Genomic DNA, 20,072 nt, shown 5'->3' on the forward strand with positions numbered 1-20,072 from the left:
AAGATATTTTTATACCTCAGTTTTTTCTTGTGCTTTATAGATTATTAAATATGCTGGCTAAAGTTATCAATGCACACTGGTTTAATGGTTACTCCACTTAAGGCACAAAACTATATTTACAATTATTTTAATAAACACAGTTTAAATAGTTTTTCTGCCTCACAGGACTGATGTTAACTTAGTTTTTTTCACAGCTTTAACTATGAAGTCATGAACTTAATTGTCTAATTTCTAAGCGGCTGTCTGTAAAGTAAGACTAATAGTTTATTTAAAAATACTCTAAATTTTAATTTTTTTTATTTACAGTTAACATTTGATAAAAGACAGATGAAAAACTTTTTAACATAATATTGTTTTGATCTAATATATTTCGTAAGGAAATGGAAGTAGTACATAGAAAAATATTAAGAAAATTAAAAACTTTATTATATAATTGCGTGAAACAAAATAAACAGTTACCAACAATTAAGTTGTGAAAGTAGTATACAAATGTAGTATACTAGTTGGTTAAAACACTTATAGTAAATTTATCAACTGATATAAAAGCTCAGTCTTATGTGTCAGTAGATGTATAAATTAAAAAAGTTAAGGTTGAACAATATTTTTTCATCAAGTAAGTAGTCTACTGGATCCAAGTTCAAGATATAGCTAGTCACAGCTTTTGCACAGATCATGATCCAACCAGATTTTGATTTAAAAGTTTTATTTGAGTTCCGGCTAAATTTTAATTTGAAAAAGAAATCTTATCTGGTTCAGGTTGGATATCAATTTAGTCAGAAGTCATTAAATGAGCTTTACCAAGTCTGAAATGATTATTTTCAAAACATAAATATACTTAATTTTATTGCAAAAAAAGAAGAAAAAAATTGTCTTTTAAAAAGATTGAATGAATTCAAAAAGCCTGAATGAAATAGATTAAAATAAAATTGCTAGTCCCTTTCTAAACATTAAGTTTCAAATTATAACTTGATAGAATTGAATAACTGTTTATCTTGTAGTTACAGTTTTTTTTTTGTAAGAGTAGAACTGCAATTGAATTAATAAAACTTATAATTTTTTCAGGTACAAGTTTATTAAGTATAATGTCAATCATTGCTCTTGGTATGGAAGGCAGCGCCAACAAAATTGGCATTGGCATCATCAAGGACGGCAAAGTTCTGTCAAACCCCAGAGAGACCTACTGCGCTCCGATCGGTGAAGGGTTCAAGCCGAAAGAGACTGCAGAGCACCACAGGCAGAAGATACTGGGCCTCGTGATAAAGGCTTTTGAAATTGCCAAACTAAAGCCTTCAGACATCACTTTCATTGCATACACGAAAGGCCCTGGCATGAGCCAGCCGTTGTTGTCCGTGGTCCTTGTTGCCAGGACGCTTGCTCAGATATGGGACAAGCCGCTGGTGGGTGTCAATCACTGCATCGGGCACATTGAGATGGGCAGGCATGTCACTGGCGCCAAGAACCCTGTTATGATGTACGTGTCAGGTGGCAACACCCAGATAGTCGCCTACTCTAACAAAAAGTACAGGATTTTTGGCGAGACCCTGGACATTGCAGTTGGAAACTGCCTCGACAAGTTTGCCAGGGACTTCAACATTCCAAACGACCCCTGCCCCGGCTACAACATTGAGCAGATGGCAAAAAAAAGCAAAAACTATGTCAACCTACCCTACGTCGTGAAAGGAATGGACGTTTCCTTTTCTGGAATTTACTCATGGCTGAAAACTGAAGGCAAGAAAATGGTGCAGCAGGGCAAGTGCACGGTGGAAGATCTCTGCTACTCCGTGCAGGAAACAACTTTTGCCATGCTGACAGAGATCACAGAGCGCGCCATGGCCCACTGCAACTCTGATGAAGTTCTGCTGGTCGGCGGCGTCGCTTGCAACAAGAGGCTGCAGGAAATGGTGGGCGTGATGGCTGAGGAGAGAAACGGGACTTTGTACGCCACTGACTCCAGCTTCTGCATTGACAACGGGGCCATGATTGCCCAGGCCGGAGTTGAGATGTGGAAGTCTGGTTTTGACAAGAAGGACAAAATGGAGCTGCTCAACGACTCTTTTGTCACTCAGAGGTTTCGCACGGATGCAGTGGATGCTGTTTGGAGAGAGTGATTTTTGAACTGTAGATAATTTAGTTAGAGCTCCCCATATGTTGATAGCTCTTGAACTTTTGTGTTAGGAAATTTTTTGAACTTTTATTTGAAATCCAATGTTTGGTTACTAGTTTGTTTAAAATGTGATAGTCTTTACTGTAATTTGATAACAAAAATAAAGTTAAATTTTTGCAAAGTGTTTAAATAGTTATTATAATAATAGTTTTTTAATAGATTTAATATGCTGGAACAGCTTGAACTGTTTTTATATTGTTGCTTTTTAATGTTAGAAATGAAGTATTTTGATTAATGAATTTTATTTTTGTTTTGGATAATGTAAAACTTCTAAAATGCAGTTAGTTAGTTGTTTCAGTTTTTTTCTATTTATGTTTTAAATACAGCAAAAGTTCAAAATTTAAATTAAGTTAAATGTTAACATCCTCTAAAAGATAAGAGTTTCTCCGTTTTGCACCTTGGTAAAAATTATAGTGTTTACAAACATAGCTACAATTTAAGATTAATATTTAAAATTACACATTAGCTTACAAGGTTTTTGACTTCACAATATTTAAGTGCAGCTAAACTAAAAAATAAATGAGTTTGCTCCAAAGTGTGCACGAACACCTCCCCAGTGAGCCCAATGAACACAAAGTTCAGGGTGCATACGACTACCACCACTACAGATGTGATGGGGTGGATGACAGGGGATGGGGCTGCGGGTACCGCACCTTGCAGACTATGTGCAGCTGGCTCAAGTACAAAAATATTACCCAGAAGACCGAACAAGTGCCTTCAATACAGCAGATTCAGGACGCCCTGGTTGCGATGGGCGACAAGCCAAAGAACTTTTCAAATTCAAAAAGCTGGATCGGCTCCTTTGAAGTGTGCATCTGCATCGACTACTTCTACGACGTCAGCTGCAGGATAGTGCACGTGAAAGCTGGCGAGCTCATTGAGAACGTCGGTGTTTTGGAGAAACACTTCGCGAGTTGCGCCGGTCCCGTCATGATGGGCGGGGACACGGACTGCATGTCAAAGTGCTTGCTGGGGATCAGGGAAGCCGAGGGTGGGTACCAGCTGTTGGTGCTCGACCCGCACTGCTCGAACGCGAACGTTGACGTGAACGAAGTTGTTTCTGACAACTGGCTGGCTTGGATGGATGTTGACAGCTTTGACAAGACTTCGTTTTACAACCTTTGCATCCCTGTTGTTAAAAATGTGTGATTGTTATGTATTTTTTGGAACAGTGGTGTGATCGTAAAGGTGCGGTGTGATTTCTCTGTATTCTTAACTTTGATTAGAGATACTTTTTAAGTTACAAGGAATGTTAGTTTCACAAAATTTATTATGTTTTTTTGAATAGAAAAACTAAAAAAAAAATTGCTTGTGACCAAAAGGTTTTTAAATAAAGTTATATTAAGTAAAACTTTTAATATCAAAAACTTATTTAACTAATCTTATTTTGGTAAATTTAAGGATAAGTATTTTTTTAAGCATTTAGTTTTATATGTAGTTAAACAAAATTCAAAGTATTTTTTAAGATACACACCATTTAATGCTATAAAGTTAAAAATATTTTCTAAAAATGAAATAACTTTATAAGAGTATATGATAGTCAATCTTTAGAGTTCTATATAAAAAATATATTATAATAAATTAAAATTTATAATAAATCATTTTAAGTGCAATTAAATCAATAAACACTTTATAACTTAGTCTTATTATTTTTTTAAATACAAGTTTATTCTTAGGGTAATTAAGGTTTAAAGAAATGTAGATTTTTATTAAAATTATTAGGTTACTAATTACTACATCCTCAAGCTCACTAAAATTAACCAAAATTATTTTTTATATGAGGCTATTAAAAACTTCTGTTGTTTGTTATGTTTGCAGAATCCCGGCTAGGTTTTTATTATAAATGAGTTCCAGTTAGTTTTGATTTATAGATAAGTTTTGTTTTTTCAAATTTAACATATAAATTAATTTTTCACAATGTAACTAGTTTAAATGTCTATACTTCAAATATTTTTAAGTTAAGTTTTAAGTTTACTTAAATGACAAAATTACTTAGCTCACAGACCTGGAGCTCACAAACCTGGAGGAAATTTTGAAATCCTGAATAAAATTTGCCAAAAACTTTTGGCAACCTTGAGTAATGAAGTTGTGCTAGTTTAAGAGCTTGATGAGCTTGAAATTAAATTATAAAAGTGCATAAATATAAAATCAATTTAATCAAATATAGTTAGTTATTTCGTCAAATATTTTAATTTAAGTATCAATCAGTTGTTTTAAAGCTGAAAAAATAACTAAATTGTAGAAATAAATAAAGTGGAACAATGCTAAAAAATTCTTTACTAGCCAAACTACCAATTAACAGTCTTCATATATCAATTCAAACAAATTTAAGATGTTTATCTTGTTCCTCTGCTCTATTAGTAAGTTGCTTTTTATACTCAATTAACAAATTTTGAATTTTTTTTATACTTTGAATTCATAATAGTGATGTCATAGCAAATATTTTACTATTGCAGTCCTGAATATTGGAAATACAGCAATTAAAATTTTATAATTCTGAGTTAACTCTAAATATATATTTTTAGTATTTTTTAAAAATGTAATTTAATTAAGTAGACCTACTTGATTTTTTTCATTAATGTATCATGTTACTTTTTTTTCAATAGGGCCCCTTAAAAATTTTATAAGAGTTTTTAATTATTGTAATTTAGTTGTCATGTAATATTAATTATTTTAATTTTTTGATAAAGTTAACTGATAATATATTTAAACAGTGTAAAGCAAGGCTGTATCAAATTAATTAAATAAATATTAAATTTGATTGTAGTATAAAGTCATATAACAATAAGTAATGTCAGTAAAACTTAAAATTACCTAATATATTTATTTATATATAGATCAGTTACTTATGTAAATTTGTTAATAGTTATAATGGTTTGTAAGTTGTTTTTCACCTTACAAAAAAAGTATACATAGATATTTTCAAATAAATAATTAAACTTAAGTTTGAAAAATTATTGTGTAAAACGCCATAAACTTAAAACTTTACAAAAATAAAAACAATAAAATTGATATCAAACTTAAATTGTGTAATTGTAATTATATTTGTGGTTTTTTAAATTTATAAGCTGCTTAGAACAATAATTTTTTAAATGTTAAAAGTATTTTATAAAGATACTTAAAAGCTTATAAAAGTTGTGTCATTAGATTTTTTTTAGTATTTAATACATTTTATAGGAAGACCTTCCAGTCATACAGTTTCCAATTGCAACAAAAAACCGAATTATACGTAAAAAATTGAAGAGGAAAAACCAAACCAGTGAGTAGCTTTCAATGTTACTAAGTCCAGTTATCTTACTTATACGCCATAGGCAGTAAATATTTTTAAAAACTTTTTATTTTAATGTTTCGTTTTGTGCATATTTTATTTCAACTGATTAATTTTTTTATCAAATTTTTTTACTCTGTTTTCAATAAAGTATAGAATGTTTAGGTTTATTTATTATTTTTATATTACTACTAAGTTCATGTGTCCAAGTCGAAAATAGCAATGACCTATAGTATCTTTAAACAGAACTGTATCGATTAAGTTTTACTATCAAGTAATTTCTGTAGTGAAATTCAGTTATAAGTCTTTGAAAAAGTATTTTAGTGTTTGAATTTGGTGGTATACATGTATAACCATGCTACATAAGAAATACTTAAAATGCAGAATTTTTATAGAATATTAGATATATTTACTGATTATTAGTACATTAGATCATTTAGTGATAAAATATGTAAAATATTAGCATTAAACAATTTAGAAAAACTATTCTCTACACTACTACCAAGCTAGTCTTAAAAAAAAAATTAAATAACATTAAAGCAATTATTATTATTTATTTGTAGCAATAAATCCATGTTTTGGAAATAATTTTATAAAAATTAGTTTTTTTATACATCGGTGTACATTATATGTACTGCAAAAGCAAGTATCTTCAACAATCCTGAATAGAGTAGAGTTGCACTAAAATAATAAATTTACATGCAGATACTTTGCTTGATTTCTTTTAAGCACATCAACTAAGAATTTTTACAAATTTATATAAAATTACCTGTTCAAAGTTTGTACTAACTAAGTTTATATTAAAATCAAAAATAAAAGATCTTTGTGTGACTAAGAACTTATTAACTTTTTATTTTGTTCACACCAAACTTAACATTGTTTGTATTTACAGCTGAAATATTTAACAGCGCGTTTATTATCTCAACTTACATTCGAAGGTACGTTCAAGAACCTGGCGCAGCCCGGCAAGGTGTACATATCGTCGAGCGAGAGGAGCCAGTCCCTGTTCGTGCAGGACTACTACACCAAGTTCAAACCTCCCGTGCTGTCCACTGAAACGTGGACGAGCAACAAAAGCCCCGGAAGGTACCTGAAAATCCACGCGTTTCAGGAGGTTTCGGTTTTTCAGGCTTTTCCTTGAAGATTTACATTTAGTACACAGAGTTGAAAGCATTTTGATCTAAACTCAAACAAAATGCGTTTAAGCTAATAGAACTATTATAAAATGCTTAAAAACTATTTTTTCTGTTATACAAACGTTTCTATTTTATAACCGATGAGTAATAGAAATTTTTTTTAATAACTTTAGTTATAAATGAATATGTATAAATTAATAGCTTATCAACTTGTTGTAAAAATTATTTTTTGTTTTTATGTTAACATCTTCTTATTGGTATTTTTAGAATCCCTCTCACAACACCGATGTTTCGTTTTCACAACTATTATCTTCACAACGATTAGTAGACTCACTTAAAAAAATCAATGTAAAAAAGCCCACAATTGTTCAAGCTAAAGGAATACCTGCAATTTCGCAAGGTAATATTAAGTTTACTTATTTAAGTATGTTGTATTTAAAATAAATTCTATAATGAATACTGTTGAAATTTTAGTATAATTTGTTATAGAGTTTTGCTTATGCTATTTAAAAGTATTTATTAAACAAGTTTTACTTAACTACCTATTTTTCATACATTTAAAAAATATTATAGGAACTATGTTTTTTTATAACTGAGTATCTCAAGCATACAAGTCTTATGATTTATGTTTAGTGATTGCCGTTTTGTTATTAGCATCAAACAAAAATGTTTAGTATAATAAAGATTGTTCTGCGAAAGTACTTAAACAACTGTTGTCATCTTTATTAAAAAAACTAACCACCGCTACCTTAAATATGAAAATTACCGCTTCCGCTGTCGTTCATACAATTTTCCACGAAGGTTCGAACACGCTGTTCGCCGCGGAAACGGGCAGCGGCAAGACGTGGACGTACGCGCTGCCCATACTCAAGGACGTGCTGACCAGCAAGAGCGAGGGCTTGGAGCAGGACGGACCGACCGCAATCGTGGTAGTGCCCACCAAGGAACTGTGCACCCAAGTCACCGTTGGTTGTTTGACAAAACTTCACTCTGTTGTTTGGTTTTGAACAAAATGTTTTTCTTGAGTGTTTAAGGTGTAAAGTAGATACTTTGGTGCAATTAAAAATTTACGTTTTATCGTGAACAACAGTAAAGTTTTGACTAAATTTTGAAATGTTTTACGTTTTTAAAAGTTATTCTAAAATCAAACAATAACATGATTACAGTTTTTCAAAGAGCACAGCTGCTATAAGAATTGAAGTTAGTATTAGTAGAAACTGTTTAAAAAACGTGTTTGCTTAGGTTTAAGGATTTGACGTCTAAAATTGTATAAAAATACCATTTTTTTTTAAACTGTTAAAAAAGTGTTATGAGCTTTATGTTTGAAACATTTCAACACGTTAACAATTTAACAATGAAATAATTGAATTGAACATTACAGAGAATGATCAAAAGTTTGCAGTTTGATGAAGTCAATGTTCTGCAACTGACCGTAAGAACTAAACCGGTAAGTAAAATAATACTGGAAAACTTTTATTTATAACATGATTTAATTGCTATTAGCATTAAAAACATACGAACTTGAACAATACTCTGCTGTGTCTTAAATTTATTCCTGAATTACATGCATTTTTTGATTAAAGTTCAAGGTTAAAATAGAAAATAAATGCCATTTTTCTAAATATTTATTGTGTCTGACACTAAATTGTATCAATAGAATCAAGATTGGGATTTCGAGGAGAAATTACCAAATATAATAGTTTCCACACCTGCCTCCATAGATTCTGCTATACTAAACAGTTGGTTTATTTTTACTTATGTTATTGCTAGGCTAAAAATGTGTTTTAAATTTTTAATTTAGATTACAGTAACCTCTCGGATCTTTACGTACTCGTGACGTTACGCACTCTCGTTTAGTTACGCATTTTAGAATTCTAAAAAAACCTTTTTTTTTTGATATTGCACAAGTTAGGTATATTGTACATTTTTAATTTGAAAAATGTTTTTAAATACTAACTCACCTCTCTATATCTTTAGACTTTGTAAACTTATGTTCCTTGACTAATTGATAAACATTTAGTTATGCTTCAGTATATCAGAAATTTTGTTAACAATAACAGATTAAATTATAATTCTCAAAGAATTAATATATGTGTAGTTTTATCTTTTGTCTTTATATTTATAAATAAGGTAAAGTAAACGAATTGTTAAAAGTGGGAAAGTCCCCAGTCTGCTTTTAACTAGAAGCAATATCAAAAAATAGTCAATATAGTAAGTATATTTGGTACCTCTCATATCTTTACAATCTCTCGTATCTTTACGCAGTTTTATTGTGTACACAATGTGCGTAAATAAGCGAGAGGTTACTGTACAAGCTAGTTTGTTTTTGTCTATAATATAGTTTTTTAGTTTTGATGGAGCCCTTATTTTATGACAACAAAAAATTTTTCAAAATAAAATTTGTAGAACTGTAGTCTTGTAAATTTATGCTAAATTTAAAACAGAACTTAAAAAACAATTATAAAAATAAAAACCTTAGTCTATAGCTTTTCTAATATTTTTTTCCAAGCTTATGGTTTTTGCGACTGTAGTATAGTTCAATCAATAGTTTGAAATTTAATATTTTTAGATCTAAGGTTGTTTTTAATAAATTTATTTATTTACATTTTTTTAATAAGCTAGTGTTACTAAAAACTTAATTTTAGCAAATGAAAATTAATTGTTCCATTTCCTAAAAATTTAAAATAATAGTATGCTACACATTTCTTAATTTTAAAGTTTTACAATAAATATCCTAAAACGAAGAGTATATTTTAATCTTAAGTTTATTTCAATTTCTCAACATTTGCGCCTTTAGAAAAATACTATAAATGACTTGTTATTTTTTCACTTTTAGTTAGTTTCTACAACAAGTACAGGGTTGCCTGAAAACATGGAAAAACCTGAAGTTTGACAATTTAGGCTGAACTTTAAAAAAAACTACAAATAACTTGTTTCAATTTTTATTTTTATTGTGTTTCTACAATAAGTATAACGAAATATATGTTTACTACACTACAATATGCACACCGTTTTGTCTAGGTAGTTTTAAGTATTTTACAAAAAATAAATTTTCAATTCAGTCGGTCATTAGTCAAAGAATTCTTTGTTAATAAACACTACCTCGCTAACAAGTTCTCATTGTTAGTTTTCTAGTCTCTATTTCATAGTGTTATTTATGTAATTTTTTTTTTGTTTATGTAAAAGGTAAATTTTTGCAGATCTTTTGTGTTTCGACCACGTCAGGTACTTGGTAATCGACGAGTGCGACACCTTGCTCGACCAAAGTTTCATTTACGACACTTTAGACGTCATCAAAAAGTTTAATGTGAGCTTTTGTTTTGTTCTACTTGATTAAATATTTAAAATAGCATTATTGATAGTAAATATTTTGATGTATGTTTATTAAAACTACAACAAAAATATATGAATTATGTTTTTTTTTGTACTCGCAAAAAAGTTTTGATATCTTTTTAAAGCAAATGCCTATTTATTTCAAGTCGTTTGCTATATATTAATATTTTTGTTTTATGTTTCTCACTCACGTAAACCTGTTAAAACATCTAGGTTTGTTAACTACTTTTAAAGTTAATTAGCCAAAATACTCAACAGTTCTGAAATATCGTTAGTAAAAAAAACTATCTTCTCATATTGCTATGAACTGGTCTTGGTCTGATTTAACATATTAACTTTAATTATTAAAAATATTCAAAACTATTTTATTAGTAACAACTTATCTAAATGTATATATAAAATATAGTGACAATGTGTTTTTCTTGTAATTTTACTCTATATGAAATAGACTAAAGTGTAAAATTAATTAGTGTAATTTAAATTTTCTTAGTATATTGTTACCGCAAAATACTCTTGAAAATCTCGATTTTAAAGAAAAAGACAGTACGAATTATCAAAACTTATAAAATAACAATTTTTTCCTTGTTAGTAAGCATACCTATTTTAAATGCAGAGTTGCCACAAGGTCAGGAAAAGTCAGGAAAAACTTTAAAAAATGACAAAATATAAAAAAAGTCAAGATTTTGTTAGTCCAAATTTACAAAATTCCTTGTTTTCCAAAGCCTTAAATGGTAAAAAATTAATTAAAAACTCTTTAAAGTCAGACTAAAATTGCAAAATTTTTGTAAAAAATACCTTCATCTGTTAAAAATTAATAAAATGAGTGCAAAAAGAAAAAAAAAATGAAGTTCATAAACTGTGGCTATATTTAGAGAAAATATTCTCTTCGACAAGTGTAGAAGCAGCAGATGAGAGAGATTTAAGTAAAATGGGGCAAATGGTTTTAACTGCCAAGAAAATGAAGCGGGATGCAGACCAAATAAAGGAAACCATATCTTCATTTGATGACGAGGTTGATAAGCTAAAAAAGATACGGAGAAAATAAATTTTAGTACATATAGTAAAAAAAGTGTTTGATTAAGTTCTTTATAGTTTTAAGGTTTTAGTTGTAAAGTTTGTTATTGATTTAAGGTATTAATTGTAAAAGTTACTTATATGTCTTTTCGTTTATTAAATACGTTTATGTTATGAAATGCTAAAATATTGTTTCTTTTTTCAAACAAGTTGTGTTTAAAAGTTAAAACATACGTGTATTTTGCTGATAAACTGTTTATTGCAAATACATCAGTCATACATAGATGGTTAAATAAATGTAATGGAAGTTAGATGATTGAACTCAGTAAAAAACTTATGATACTTTTTATAAAAGTTTTAACCTGTATAAAAATAAGATTGAAAGCTATATATAGTTTCAAGTTTTTGATTATGCATTTTACAATAGGTTTAAATAAAGATCTTGATTTAGAAAAGTCGGGTAAATTTTAGTAAAAAGTCAGGAAGTTATTCTCAGCTTGATCTGTGGCAACCCTGTAAATGGTATGTAAAACTGTATATAATAAATTTTATAGCTTGTGGTGTGGTCAAATATGTTAGAAGTCTTAGTATATAATTTATACACTCTTGTCATTAAAAAAAAATACTTTATGATTTTTTATATTATGACATAAAATTATGAAATAATATTTATAAACATTTTTAAATTTATAAATTACTATTTGATATTTTAATTTACAACTTCAATTTTTTTTTTCTTCAAAAGATACCATTTCAAAAAATAAATTGCGTTTGTCTAAACATTGCTTCCAAATAAAATGTTTGAATAAAACTTCTAATCTGACTCTTGCAGTTGTATGTTTTTACTTCAAAAATTACCTTCATAAGCTAAGTAGTTTTGTAACCAGTTCAACAAGTGATGTAAAACTTTTTTGTAACATTACAACTTATTGACTCAATTACCGATTTAAAAAAAATATTCATCCAACTTATTTCTTTTTAAAAGGGTTGTACTTTTTGTATAAGTTGAAATTAAAATTAGAAAATATGGGCTTGGTATCAAATTTTGTTGTATAACAACAGTTTCATGGTAAGTTTGTTTATTTAAGATATGATTTAGTACTACTGTGATATAGTACTTATAATTTTACCATAATGCACATTTTACATTGGAGATATTTGCTTCTTTTTACATAAACAAGTTTCTTGTAAGTCTAAAGAACAAGGGTCTAAGAAATTTTTCAACATAAAATTAAAAATAAATGAATGTGACTAAAGAAAATATTTTGTTTTCAAGATTATATTTTTAAAACTCATTAGCAACTTGTAATTCAGCTCAACTATTTAAATGATTTGTTTTATACATTTTTTACATATTACATAACTGAGTCAAAAAAAAAATTAACTAACATAAACTGTTTGGTAGCTTACAACGTAAAACTATTTGTAGCAAAGAAATATTTTGATTATCTTATTGCAGCTAGTAGATGGTAAAACTCAACCAATAAGCAGCCAGTTTTACGATGACAGATTCACTCAACTTATTATGTGTAGCGCCACATTTCCTCAGTACGCGATTGATGGACTACAAGATATTATTGATGTTTGTTGATTTATATGCATATTTTTGTTAACATAATAAAACTGTGATTAGTACAGGGTTGCCACTCGGTCAGGAAAAGTCAGGAAAAATTTAAAAAAATGACAAAAGTCAGGAAAAAATGGGGGGTTTTGAAAAAAACTCCGGAAAAGTCAGGAAAATTGATAAAATTTAAGAAAAAGTCAGAATTTTTCTGTTTAAATTTACAAAATTCCTTGTTTTCCAAAGCCTTAAAATGGTAAAAATTAATTAAAAGTCCTTTAAAGTCAAAAAAAATCCCAAAATTTTCCTAGAAATTTACAAAAATATTTAATTTTATTTCAAATGCCTTCATCTGGTATAAAATAGTAAAATACCTTTTTACAAAATTGCAAAAATTTTCTATTAACATATTGTTCAAGTTCCCTACTTGAACATGCAGATTTTGTAAGCTTTTTAGTATTGATGATCTGTAGCAAAGACACTTCCATATAGAAACTGTGATATATACACAAAAGTTTATCTAGCATAATTTTAGAATCGAAGTGTTTTTGTTTAAGTAAATAATTGAGTTTTTTATAACTAAGCAGTTAGTTTAGTATTTCATGTAACAAGTAACCAAAACTTAAGCTTTTTATAGGTGTTATTTTTATAGGTTTATTTTAAGTGTGTACACTTAACCTTTTTATAATTTTTTCAAAGTTGTTAAAATTACAAAATAAGTTATAAGAGAGGTATATGCCAAGATTAAGTTTACTTAATATTTGTATTTTTTGTAGAGTAACTTAAGTTTTTAAAGTAAGTAAGAGTATATTATTTTTTACAAACTTTATACTAAATGATAAGAGGAAATATTTTATAAATGAAAGTAAAAGTAAATGAGTGCCAAAAGAAATGATGCCCACAAGTTGTGGCTTGATTTAGAGAAAAGATTCTCTTCAACAAGTGTATGGGCAGCAGATGAGAGCTATTTAAATAAAATGTGGCAAATGATTTTAACTGCCAAGAAAGTGAAGCGAAATGCAGTTCAGATGAAGGAAACCATATCTTCATTAGATGAAGAGGTTGAAGTGCTAATAAAAAAACGGAGGAAATAAATTTTAGTACATACATTTAAAGAACAGTATTTGATTAAGTTCTTTATTGATCTAAGGTTTTTATTGTAAAAGTTCCTTATATGTCGTTTCGTTTATTTAGATACATTTATGCTAGGAAATTCTAAAAAATTGTGTTATTTATTGTTTTTAGGATTCAACTGTAAAAATTTGGTTTTAGTTGTGAAAGTTCGTTATTAATTCAAAGTTTTAATTGTAAAAATTCCTTATATGTCGATTGTTTATCTAGATACATTTATGCTAGGAAATGCTAAAAAATTATGTCTTTATTCAGATAAGCTGTGTCTATAAGGTAATAATACAAGTATTTTGATGATAGAGCTGTTTATTACAAACACCAATCATACACAGATGGTTTAAGTAATGTACTGGAAGTTTGATGATAGAATTCAGCAAAAAATTGATGTTGTTTTTAACCTGTATTAAAATTAGATTGAAAGCTTTATATAGTTTCAAGTGTTAGATTATGTATTTTAGAATAAGTTTAATTTAAAAGTTTGATTTAGAAAAGTCAGGAAAATTTTGGTAAAAAGTCAGGAAAAGTCAGAAAGTTTTTCTCAGCTTGATCAGTGGCAACCATGTTAGTACTTTTTAGTTAGTAGAAATATTTTAGTGTTTTTTTTTTCTTTTTACTTTAGTTGGTGAGTTTTTATCTTAAATTGTGCTTAATTTAATTAGCTTTATGTTAATATAAGTTTCGAATTTTGACTACAAGACTTTCAATCATTTGAAATACTTGATGGTTTTTAAACAGTTCAAGCATTAAATTGAAGATTATTTTAAATACTCAAACATTCAGCCATAACATTTATACATATATAATTAAACACGCTTTTTTCGGTTTTGGACACTGAAAGATTTATTTCACTGCTAAAAGTAGTTTGTACCAGTGGCGTCGCGTGGTATTTTTGTTAGGGGGTGCTGCAGATTGAGTTGTCAACTTAAAAAAATCCCCTAATTTGAAACACTAAAATAAAACTTAAGGAGTTAGAGAGAAATAGGGAAATTTTTAAGCTAAAAGTCTTTAAGATATTAGCTTAAATACTTCTTAATATAAATATTAAAAAAAAAACATGATATACTTAAAAATATATATTTTATACTTTTATACTTAATTTCAAATATACGAGAAATTTGTTTAAAAGTACTTAATGAAGGAAATAGATTACTATGTTGCTAAAAATTTTTATCTAAATACAGTACATAAAGTTACAATATATCATACATTGATAAATAGTTTGTATTCATTAACATAACTTAATTATAAGAGCAAAATAAGTTATTTTTTTACAGATTAAATAATTATTTATTTTTCTTGTTTATATAACTTCTTACAATACAAATTTAAAAAAGATTCCAAAACTACTAATTTAACTATTTAAGGATCAATGCTTTTATAAATAAAAAATAGAAAACATGCTTAAAAAATTAAAATTAAAGATCAAAAAATTTCATTAATAACTTTTTTGTAGATTATAAAGTTAACTCAAAAAGTAAAGTAATTTTTAAAGCAATTAAAAACAAATTGCTTTAAACAGTAACTTTGTTTCTCTTGAGTTACTTACTTATTTTTCAATAGTAAAAATTAACATTATAATTGAAAAAAAAAATCACAGAGAAGGATTTTTTTTTTGAAACTTCTTTAATGCAACACAAAGGTCTTGAAAAAGTTATAAATTTTACAGCAGTAAAAAAAAACTGACTTTATTCTTAAAATATTTTTACACACTAAAAAATTAAATAAAATTCTACATACGTTTTGAAACATATATAATTTTAATATCACTTATAAAAAACTAAAAAGCAAAATTTTATCAGAATTAGCTTTCAATATAGATAATCAACAAATAAAGCAAAATTTGTTTAAAAGGTCTTTGTTTGCAAATTAAATAACTACAAGTTGTAAAATAACTTACAAGCATTAACATCTAATTAATGAAATACTAACTAAAAACATATAATGTATCTGAAAAAAAATAAAATATAAAGTTTAGTCAAAAGTAGATTCAGTACAGAGAATTAAAAATAAAATATTTTTAGTAGTTCACTATTTGCAAATTAAAAAAAATAAAAAGTTTGAAAGTAACATATAAACTTTAATACTTATAACAATAAATATTAATCAAAAACACAAAACAAAATAATCTTAATTAATCTCAGCTAAAAAATATATTAGGATTAAACAATGTTTCAAATATACCTTAGCTTTAAAGACTTTAAGTTATAAAGCTAATATTTTAGTTAAAACTGCAATAATTTTGTAAACATAATAACTTTTTCTTCATAGTATATTTTCTTTTTAAAGTAACAAACACATATATAAAATATAATTACATTTTTTCATATAGTTCAACCTTTTAGCTTAATCATATAATAAACTTCAAACCTCTTGATGTACACTCTTGGGTAATTGAAATATTTGGTGTTGGTCTGCTGTTTTTTAACTTGAGCTTTTCAACCTCAGACAAAGCATTTATATCAAGGCGTTTAAGCTGATCCACAGAACATTCACTATAATTTGTAGTTTGCATGTTGTTATTTTTTTAAATAACCTAAAAAATTAATTATGCTTGTGTTGAACTATTTGTGAAAATTTTCACACGGTACTGATATTTCAAAGCAATTTTTTTTTTCAATGTGAAAAGTATCTTGTAATATATAAGTAACGCTTTAATACAATTTCTAATGCTAATTTTTGTTATAAAAATATGATAAACCCCCTATGTCCTTTATATTAAACAACTTTTTCATTTAAATTAAATAGATGAAACTTGTTAGTTTTAATACAGGTAGATATAAGTTACTATGAGAACTGTCTTTTGTTGTGTAAGTAAGTTTATCTAAAACCTTTAATGTATTTGCCTAAAAATCAAATTGGAGATAAAAATTAGTTTGTCTTTTGTTAACTTAGTTTGTACTTCCCTCTCTTTATAAAATTTTAGTGTTCTCCAACTTTAATTAACTATATGTCAAAAGTCAATTCAAAGAGCAATTCAAAACAATTTATAGTTTACTTAAAAGTCTACAAAGTAAGCTCAAGCTGTATTAACTTATTTTATAAATGCTTTAATATCAATTTAAATTTCATGTAAAACCATACAAAAATCATGGAATGGTATCAGAGTTCTTTAAATTTTTTTTTTGTTATTTTGATCAGAATCAAATAAATGCTTAAAACAAAACTAGGGCAACAACAGGTTTTTTATGTAAGGAAATTTACAGAAAAAAAACTATTTCACTATATCTTACCTTTTCCTTTATTTTCAGCTATTGTTAACAAAGTTTTTAATTTTTGAGTATATTTTAGTTTAAAACATTTTTTTTAATATCTTTCATCATAATCTTGATCTAAATATTTTTACATTAAGTTGAGAAAACTTTAGTTTGTAGATCTCAACTTTAAAATTTTTATTTTTTACACAAATTTTATTATCAATATAAGGCAGTTACATTTAAAACTTGCATGTAACTTGATGGCTACATATTGCTTATTTCAATATTAAAAATTATCAAAAAACAAAGTTAGTTATATTTAAAATAAATTCATTATTTTATGTAAATAAGATAGGTAGTCTTTGTTTTCTTTTGCTTTAGGGTAATCTGGAATAAAAAATTATGATATATAAAAAAAAATTAATGACCATTTTTTAAACAATTATCAATAAAACACACACAAATTTATTGAGTTTTTAATTTTTTTTTAATATAATCCTTTAAAAACTTGTTAGAACTTTTGGCTTATATAGTTTTTTTTTGTATATGTGTTGACCACTGGGTTTTGATCTTGCAACTTTCACCTCAAAAACTAAACTTTACTTTCACTGTATTCAAGTTGTTTACATTTAGTAGTTTTTTCAATGTATAATGTTAAAAAACTAATTAACACTATATTCTTTATATTCAGTTTAATTCACCCAGCGCTGCATTGAATGCAGCTCTAAAAATAAGCTTTTCAACAACTTTTTGTATATGAAGTTTGTATATGTTTAAAATGCAGCGCACACTGTTTTAGCTTGCAGCGCCAGCCATTTAACGAATATTTGAAAATTGAATGTAAAATTTGTAAAACTAAGAAACTTATCGTTATGTTCAATGAAAAAAAGGAGGAAAACTGAGTAAAGGAAAATTTTCTTTTTCTTCTTTTTTTTTTGAATAGGTGGGACTGCAGCTCCAGTGTGCCACCCCACGCGACGCCCCTGGTTTGTACTGAAGACTATAAGTTTCACTTTAAAATAATTTTCACCTGAACTCAAATCAGGATTTCAAAACCTCATTTTAATACTCGCCCCCTCAGTAGAAGTTTCAAAAGTAAAAGGCTCTTTACTAATTAATCACTCATTCACCTCACCATCAGTTATATGCACCCCGATAACCAAATACATGGCCCATTTTGGAAACCCTAATTACATTGTAAATGCACTTAAATAAAATTTATGAAACTCAACCTTTCAACCACCCACTTTCAGGTGGACAACCTGGAAAAGATCAGGACGGGCTACCTGCACCGCCTGCCCACCCACGTCACGCACCGCTTCCTCAGGTGCCTCCCCTCCGCCAAAATGGCCGCGGTGGTGAAAAGCGCGGGAAGCATTTGCGAGCGGGGCAAGCAGGGGATTATATTTTGCAACAGCGCGAAGAGCTGCTTCAACGTGGCCAGGGAGTGTCTGTTGAACGGGGTGTCCGTATCCAGACTGGACGGTAAAATGAAGAACTTCGTCAGTTTGTTGCTTTGAATTGACTGTATAATTTATGTGTTAAAAGATAATAAAACTTCTTTTTAATAAATAGTAGTCGAAAGATTTTTTTTATTAATTTAGGTTTAAAATCGGGTTCTTTTCATTCTTTAAGGATTTCGGTTTTTTACCTTACGGTTTGTTTAAACTGAATAGTTGTATTTTTTTTTTAGAAGTTTACAAGTTTTTACAGCCAACCTTGTTAGTTAATCAAATAATATGTAATATACTTTTATAAAACAACTAATGTATTAGGATTTCGATTAATATGCCTAAATTAACTTGATTGAAGCAAATCTATTTGAAAAAATAATTAGATTATAAGTTTTACAGTTTCAAAACATAAAAAGTAAAAATTACTTATTTCTCGTTAAAGATCTTATTTATGTTTTGCTTTTAGGAAAGAAGACAAGCGTTGGATAAGTTTTTATCAAAGGAAAACAAAATATTAGTTGCTACTGATGTTATGTCTCGGGGACTGAATACTCCAGGGGTTATTGTTTACATTATTATATAAGTTGATTAATACTTTTTGAATTAACCTTTAAAATGTTTTAGGTTTTTTAATCTTAGAAAAGATTACTAAAGTTCACAAATAATTTCACTGCTATAAGGCAATACTTTTTGGAACTGAAATAAGAAGTAAATGTTGAGACCTGGCGTTTTATTAGTACTGCATTCCAAAGAAAAAAATTAAAAACAAGCGTTTTAGTTTCCTTGAGTAAAGTTTTCATAGAAAAATAAGATTCCAAAAAGTTCTTTAATCTGCAGTTGTCAATTTTTTTGAATTTGGCACTCTTTGATGTTCTTTTGTTTTTTAATAAAATCATCTGTTCGGTATAATAATTACCTTCTTCAAACGGACCAAGTCTTTGAGTTGCTTTCGAAGTTTAAAAATTATACTTTTTACTGAAACGCTCACAAGCCTATATTTCTTAACTTCAAAACAGGTGGACCACGTGATCAACTACGAAGTGCCCAATCAGGTGTCGGATTACCTGCACCGATGCGGTCGGGTGGGCAGGATCGACAGCAGGAACAAGAACCCGGATGTGACCACCTACGTCAGCAGGAAGTACGAAGTTGACGTCATGAAGCAGATCGAGGTTTGTTTGTGTACAATTTTGTAATTTGTCATGGTGTTTATTTATTTGATACACACTTCTATTTAAGTAAAATAATTTAACATTGTAGTTGATATATGTTATTTAAATTACAGTCACTCGTATTATTTTTTTTGCCTCAAAGAGTAGCAATCCTGTACTATTTAAAAAATTTTGATATAGCATTTGTTTTTGGCATTAATATAAGTAAGTTTTAGAAATATGAAACTAAACAAAGTAAAAAAAAATTATAGAATTGGTAAAATTTTATTGCATATGAAACATTGGTAAAATAGAAAACAAAAAGAAGTTTTGAAATTAATCAACAATTTATTAAATAAAAATTCACAGAACGCTGCAAGAAGGAGAATCGAGCTTGAAAATGTCGATGCAAACATAAAAAACAGACACGAAGATCGGTGGAGGAAAAAGGAGCAACAAATGATTGAATCTTCTGTATAGTAGCTAAATTTTGTTGTTAGGATCATAATAAATAAACTATTTGAATTTCGCTTAATAAACAATTGTAAAACTTCTGCAGGTCTTTGCTCAAACAGTGATAGTAAATATAAATGCAAATTTCCGTATGCAGCTATACGTTTAAATTTTATTAAATGCCAAGGTTTGGTATGAAAAAATTTATATAAT

The 20,072-nt window shown here is 27.9% G+C and overlaps 3 protein-coding genes across 4 annotated transcripts; all 3 read left to right on the forward strand.

The window, feature by feature from the left end:
* Nucleotides 1-1,066: 1,066 nt before the first annotated feature.
* Nucleotides 1,067-2,328, forward strand: LOC145837802 (tRNA N6-adenosine threonylcarbamoyltransferase-like). The gene has a single exon (XM_082945253.1). It carries the CDS (start codon nucleotides 1,083-1,085, stop codon nucleotides 2,106-2,108), a length of 1,026 nt encoding a protein of 341 aa, XP_082801379.1. The 5' UTR covers nucleotides 1,067-1,082; the 3' UTR covers nucleotides 2,109-2,328.
* Nucleotides 2,329-2,665: 337 nt separating this feature from the next.
* Nucleotides 2,666-3,394, forward strand: LOC145837803 (ufm1-specific protease 1-like). Its single transcript, XM_082945254.1, has one exon. It carries the CDS (start codon nucleotides 2,684-2,686, stop codon nucleotides 3,311-3,313), a length of 630 nt encoding a protein of 209 aa, XP_082801380.1. The 5' UTR covers nucleotides 2,666-2,683; the 3' UTR covers nucleotides 3,314-3,394.
* Nucleotides 3,395-4,405: 1,011 nt separating this feature from the next.
* On the forward strand, nucleotides 4,406-19,977 carry LOC145838476 (putative ATP-dependent RNA helicase DDX28). 2 transcript variants are annotated; one of them, XM_082946077.1, is made up of 13 exons: nucleotides 4,406-4,524; nucleotides 5,342-5,423; nucleotides 6,371-6,546; nucleotides 6,836-6,968; nucleotides 7,370-7,533; nucleotides 7,950-8,015; nucleotides 8,226-8,307; nucleotides 9,769-9,875; nucleotides 12,375-12,497; nucleotides 18,055-18,303; nucleotides 18,722-18,814; nucleotides 19,272-19,427; nucleotides 19,776-19,977. In XM_082946077.1, the coding sequence occupies exons 1-13, from the start codon at nucleotides 4,426-4,428 to the stop codon at nucleotides 19,884-19,886; spliced, it is 1,641 nt and encodes a 546-aa protein (XP_082802203.1). In that variant the 5' UTR covers nucleotides 4,406-4,425; the 3' UTR covers nucleotides 19,887-19,977. The 2 variants fall into 2 exon arrangements, with proteins under 2 accessions (XP_082802203.1, XP_082802204.1); XM_082946078.1 differs by lacking the exon at nucleotides 12,375-12,497.
* Nucleotides 19,978-20,072: the final 95 nt, after the last annotated feature.

Source organism: Thalia democratica, chromosome 6 (assembly GCF_965202585.1).
Source record: "Thalia democratica chromosome 6, ktThaDemo2.hap1.1, whole genome shotgun sequence".
Lineage (NCBI taxonomy): Eukaryota > Metazoa > Chordata > Thaliacea > Salpida > Salpidae > Thalia > Thalia democratica.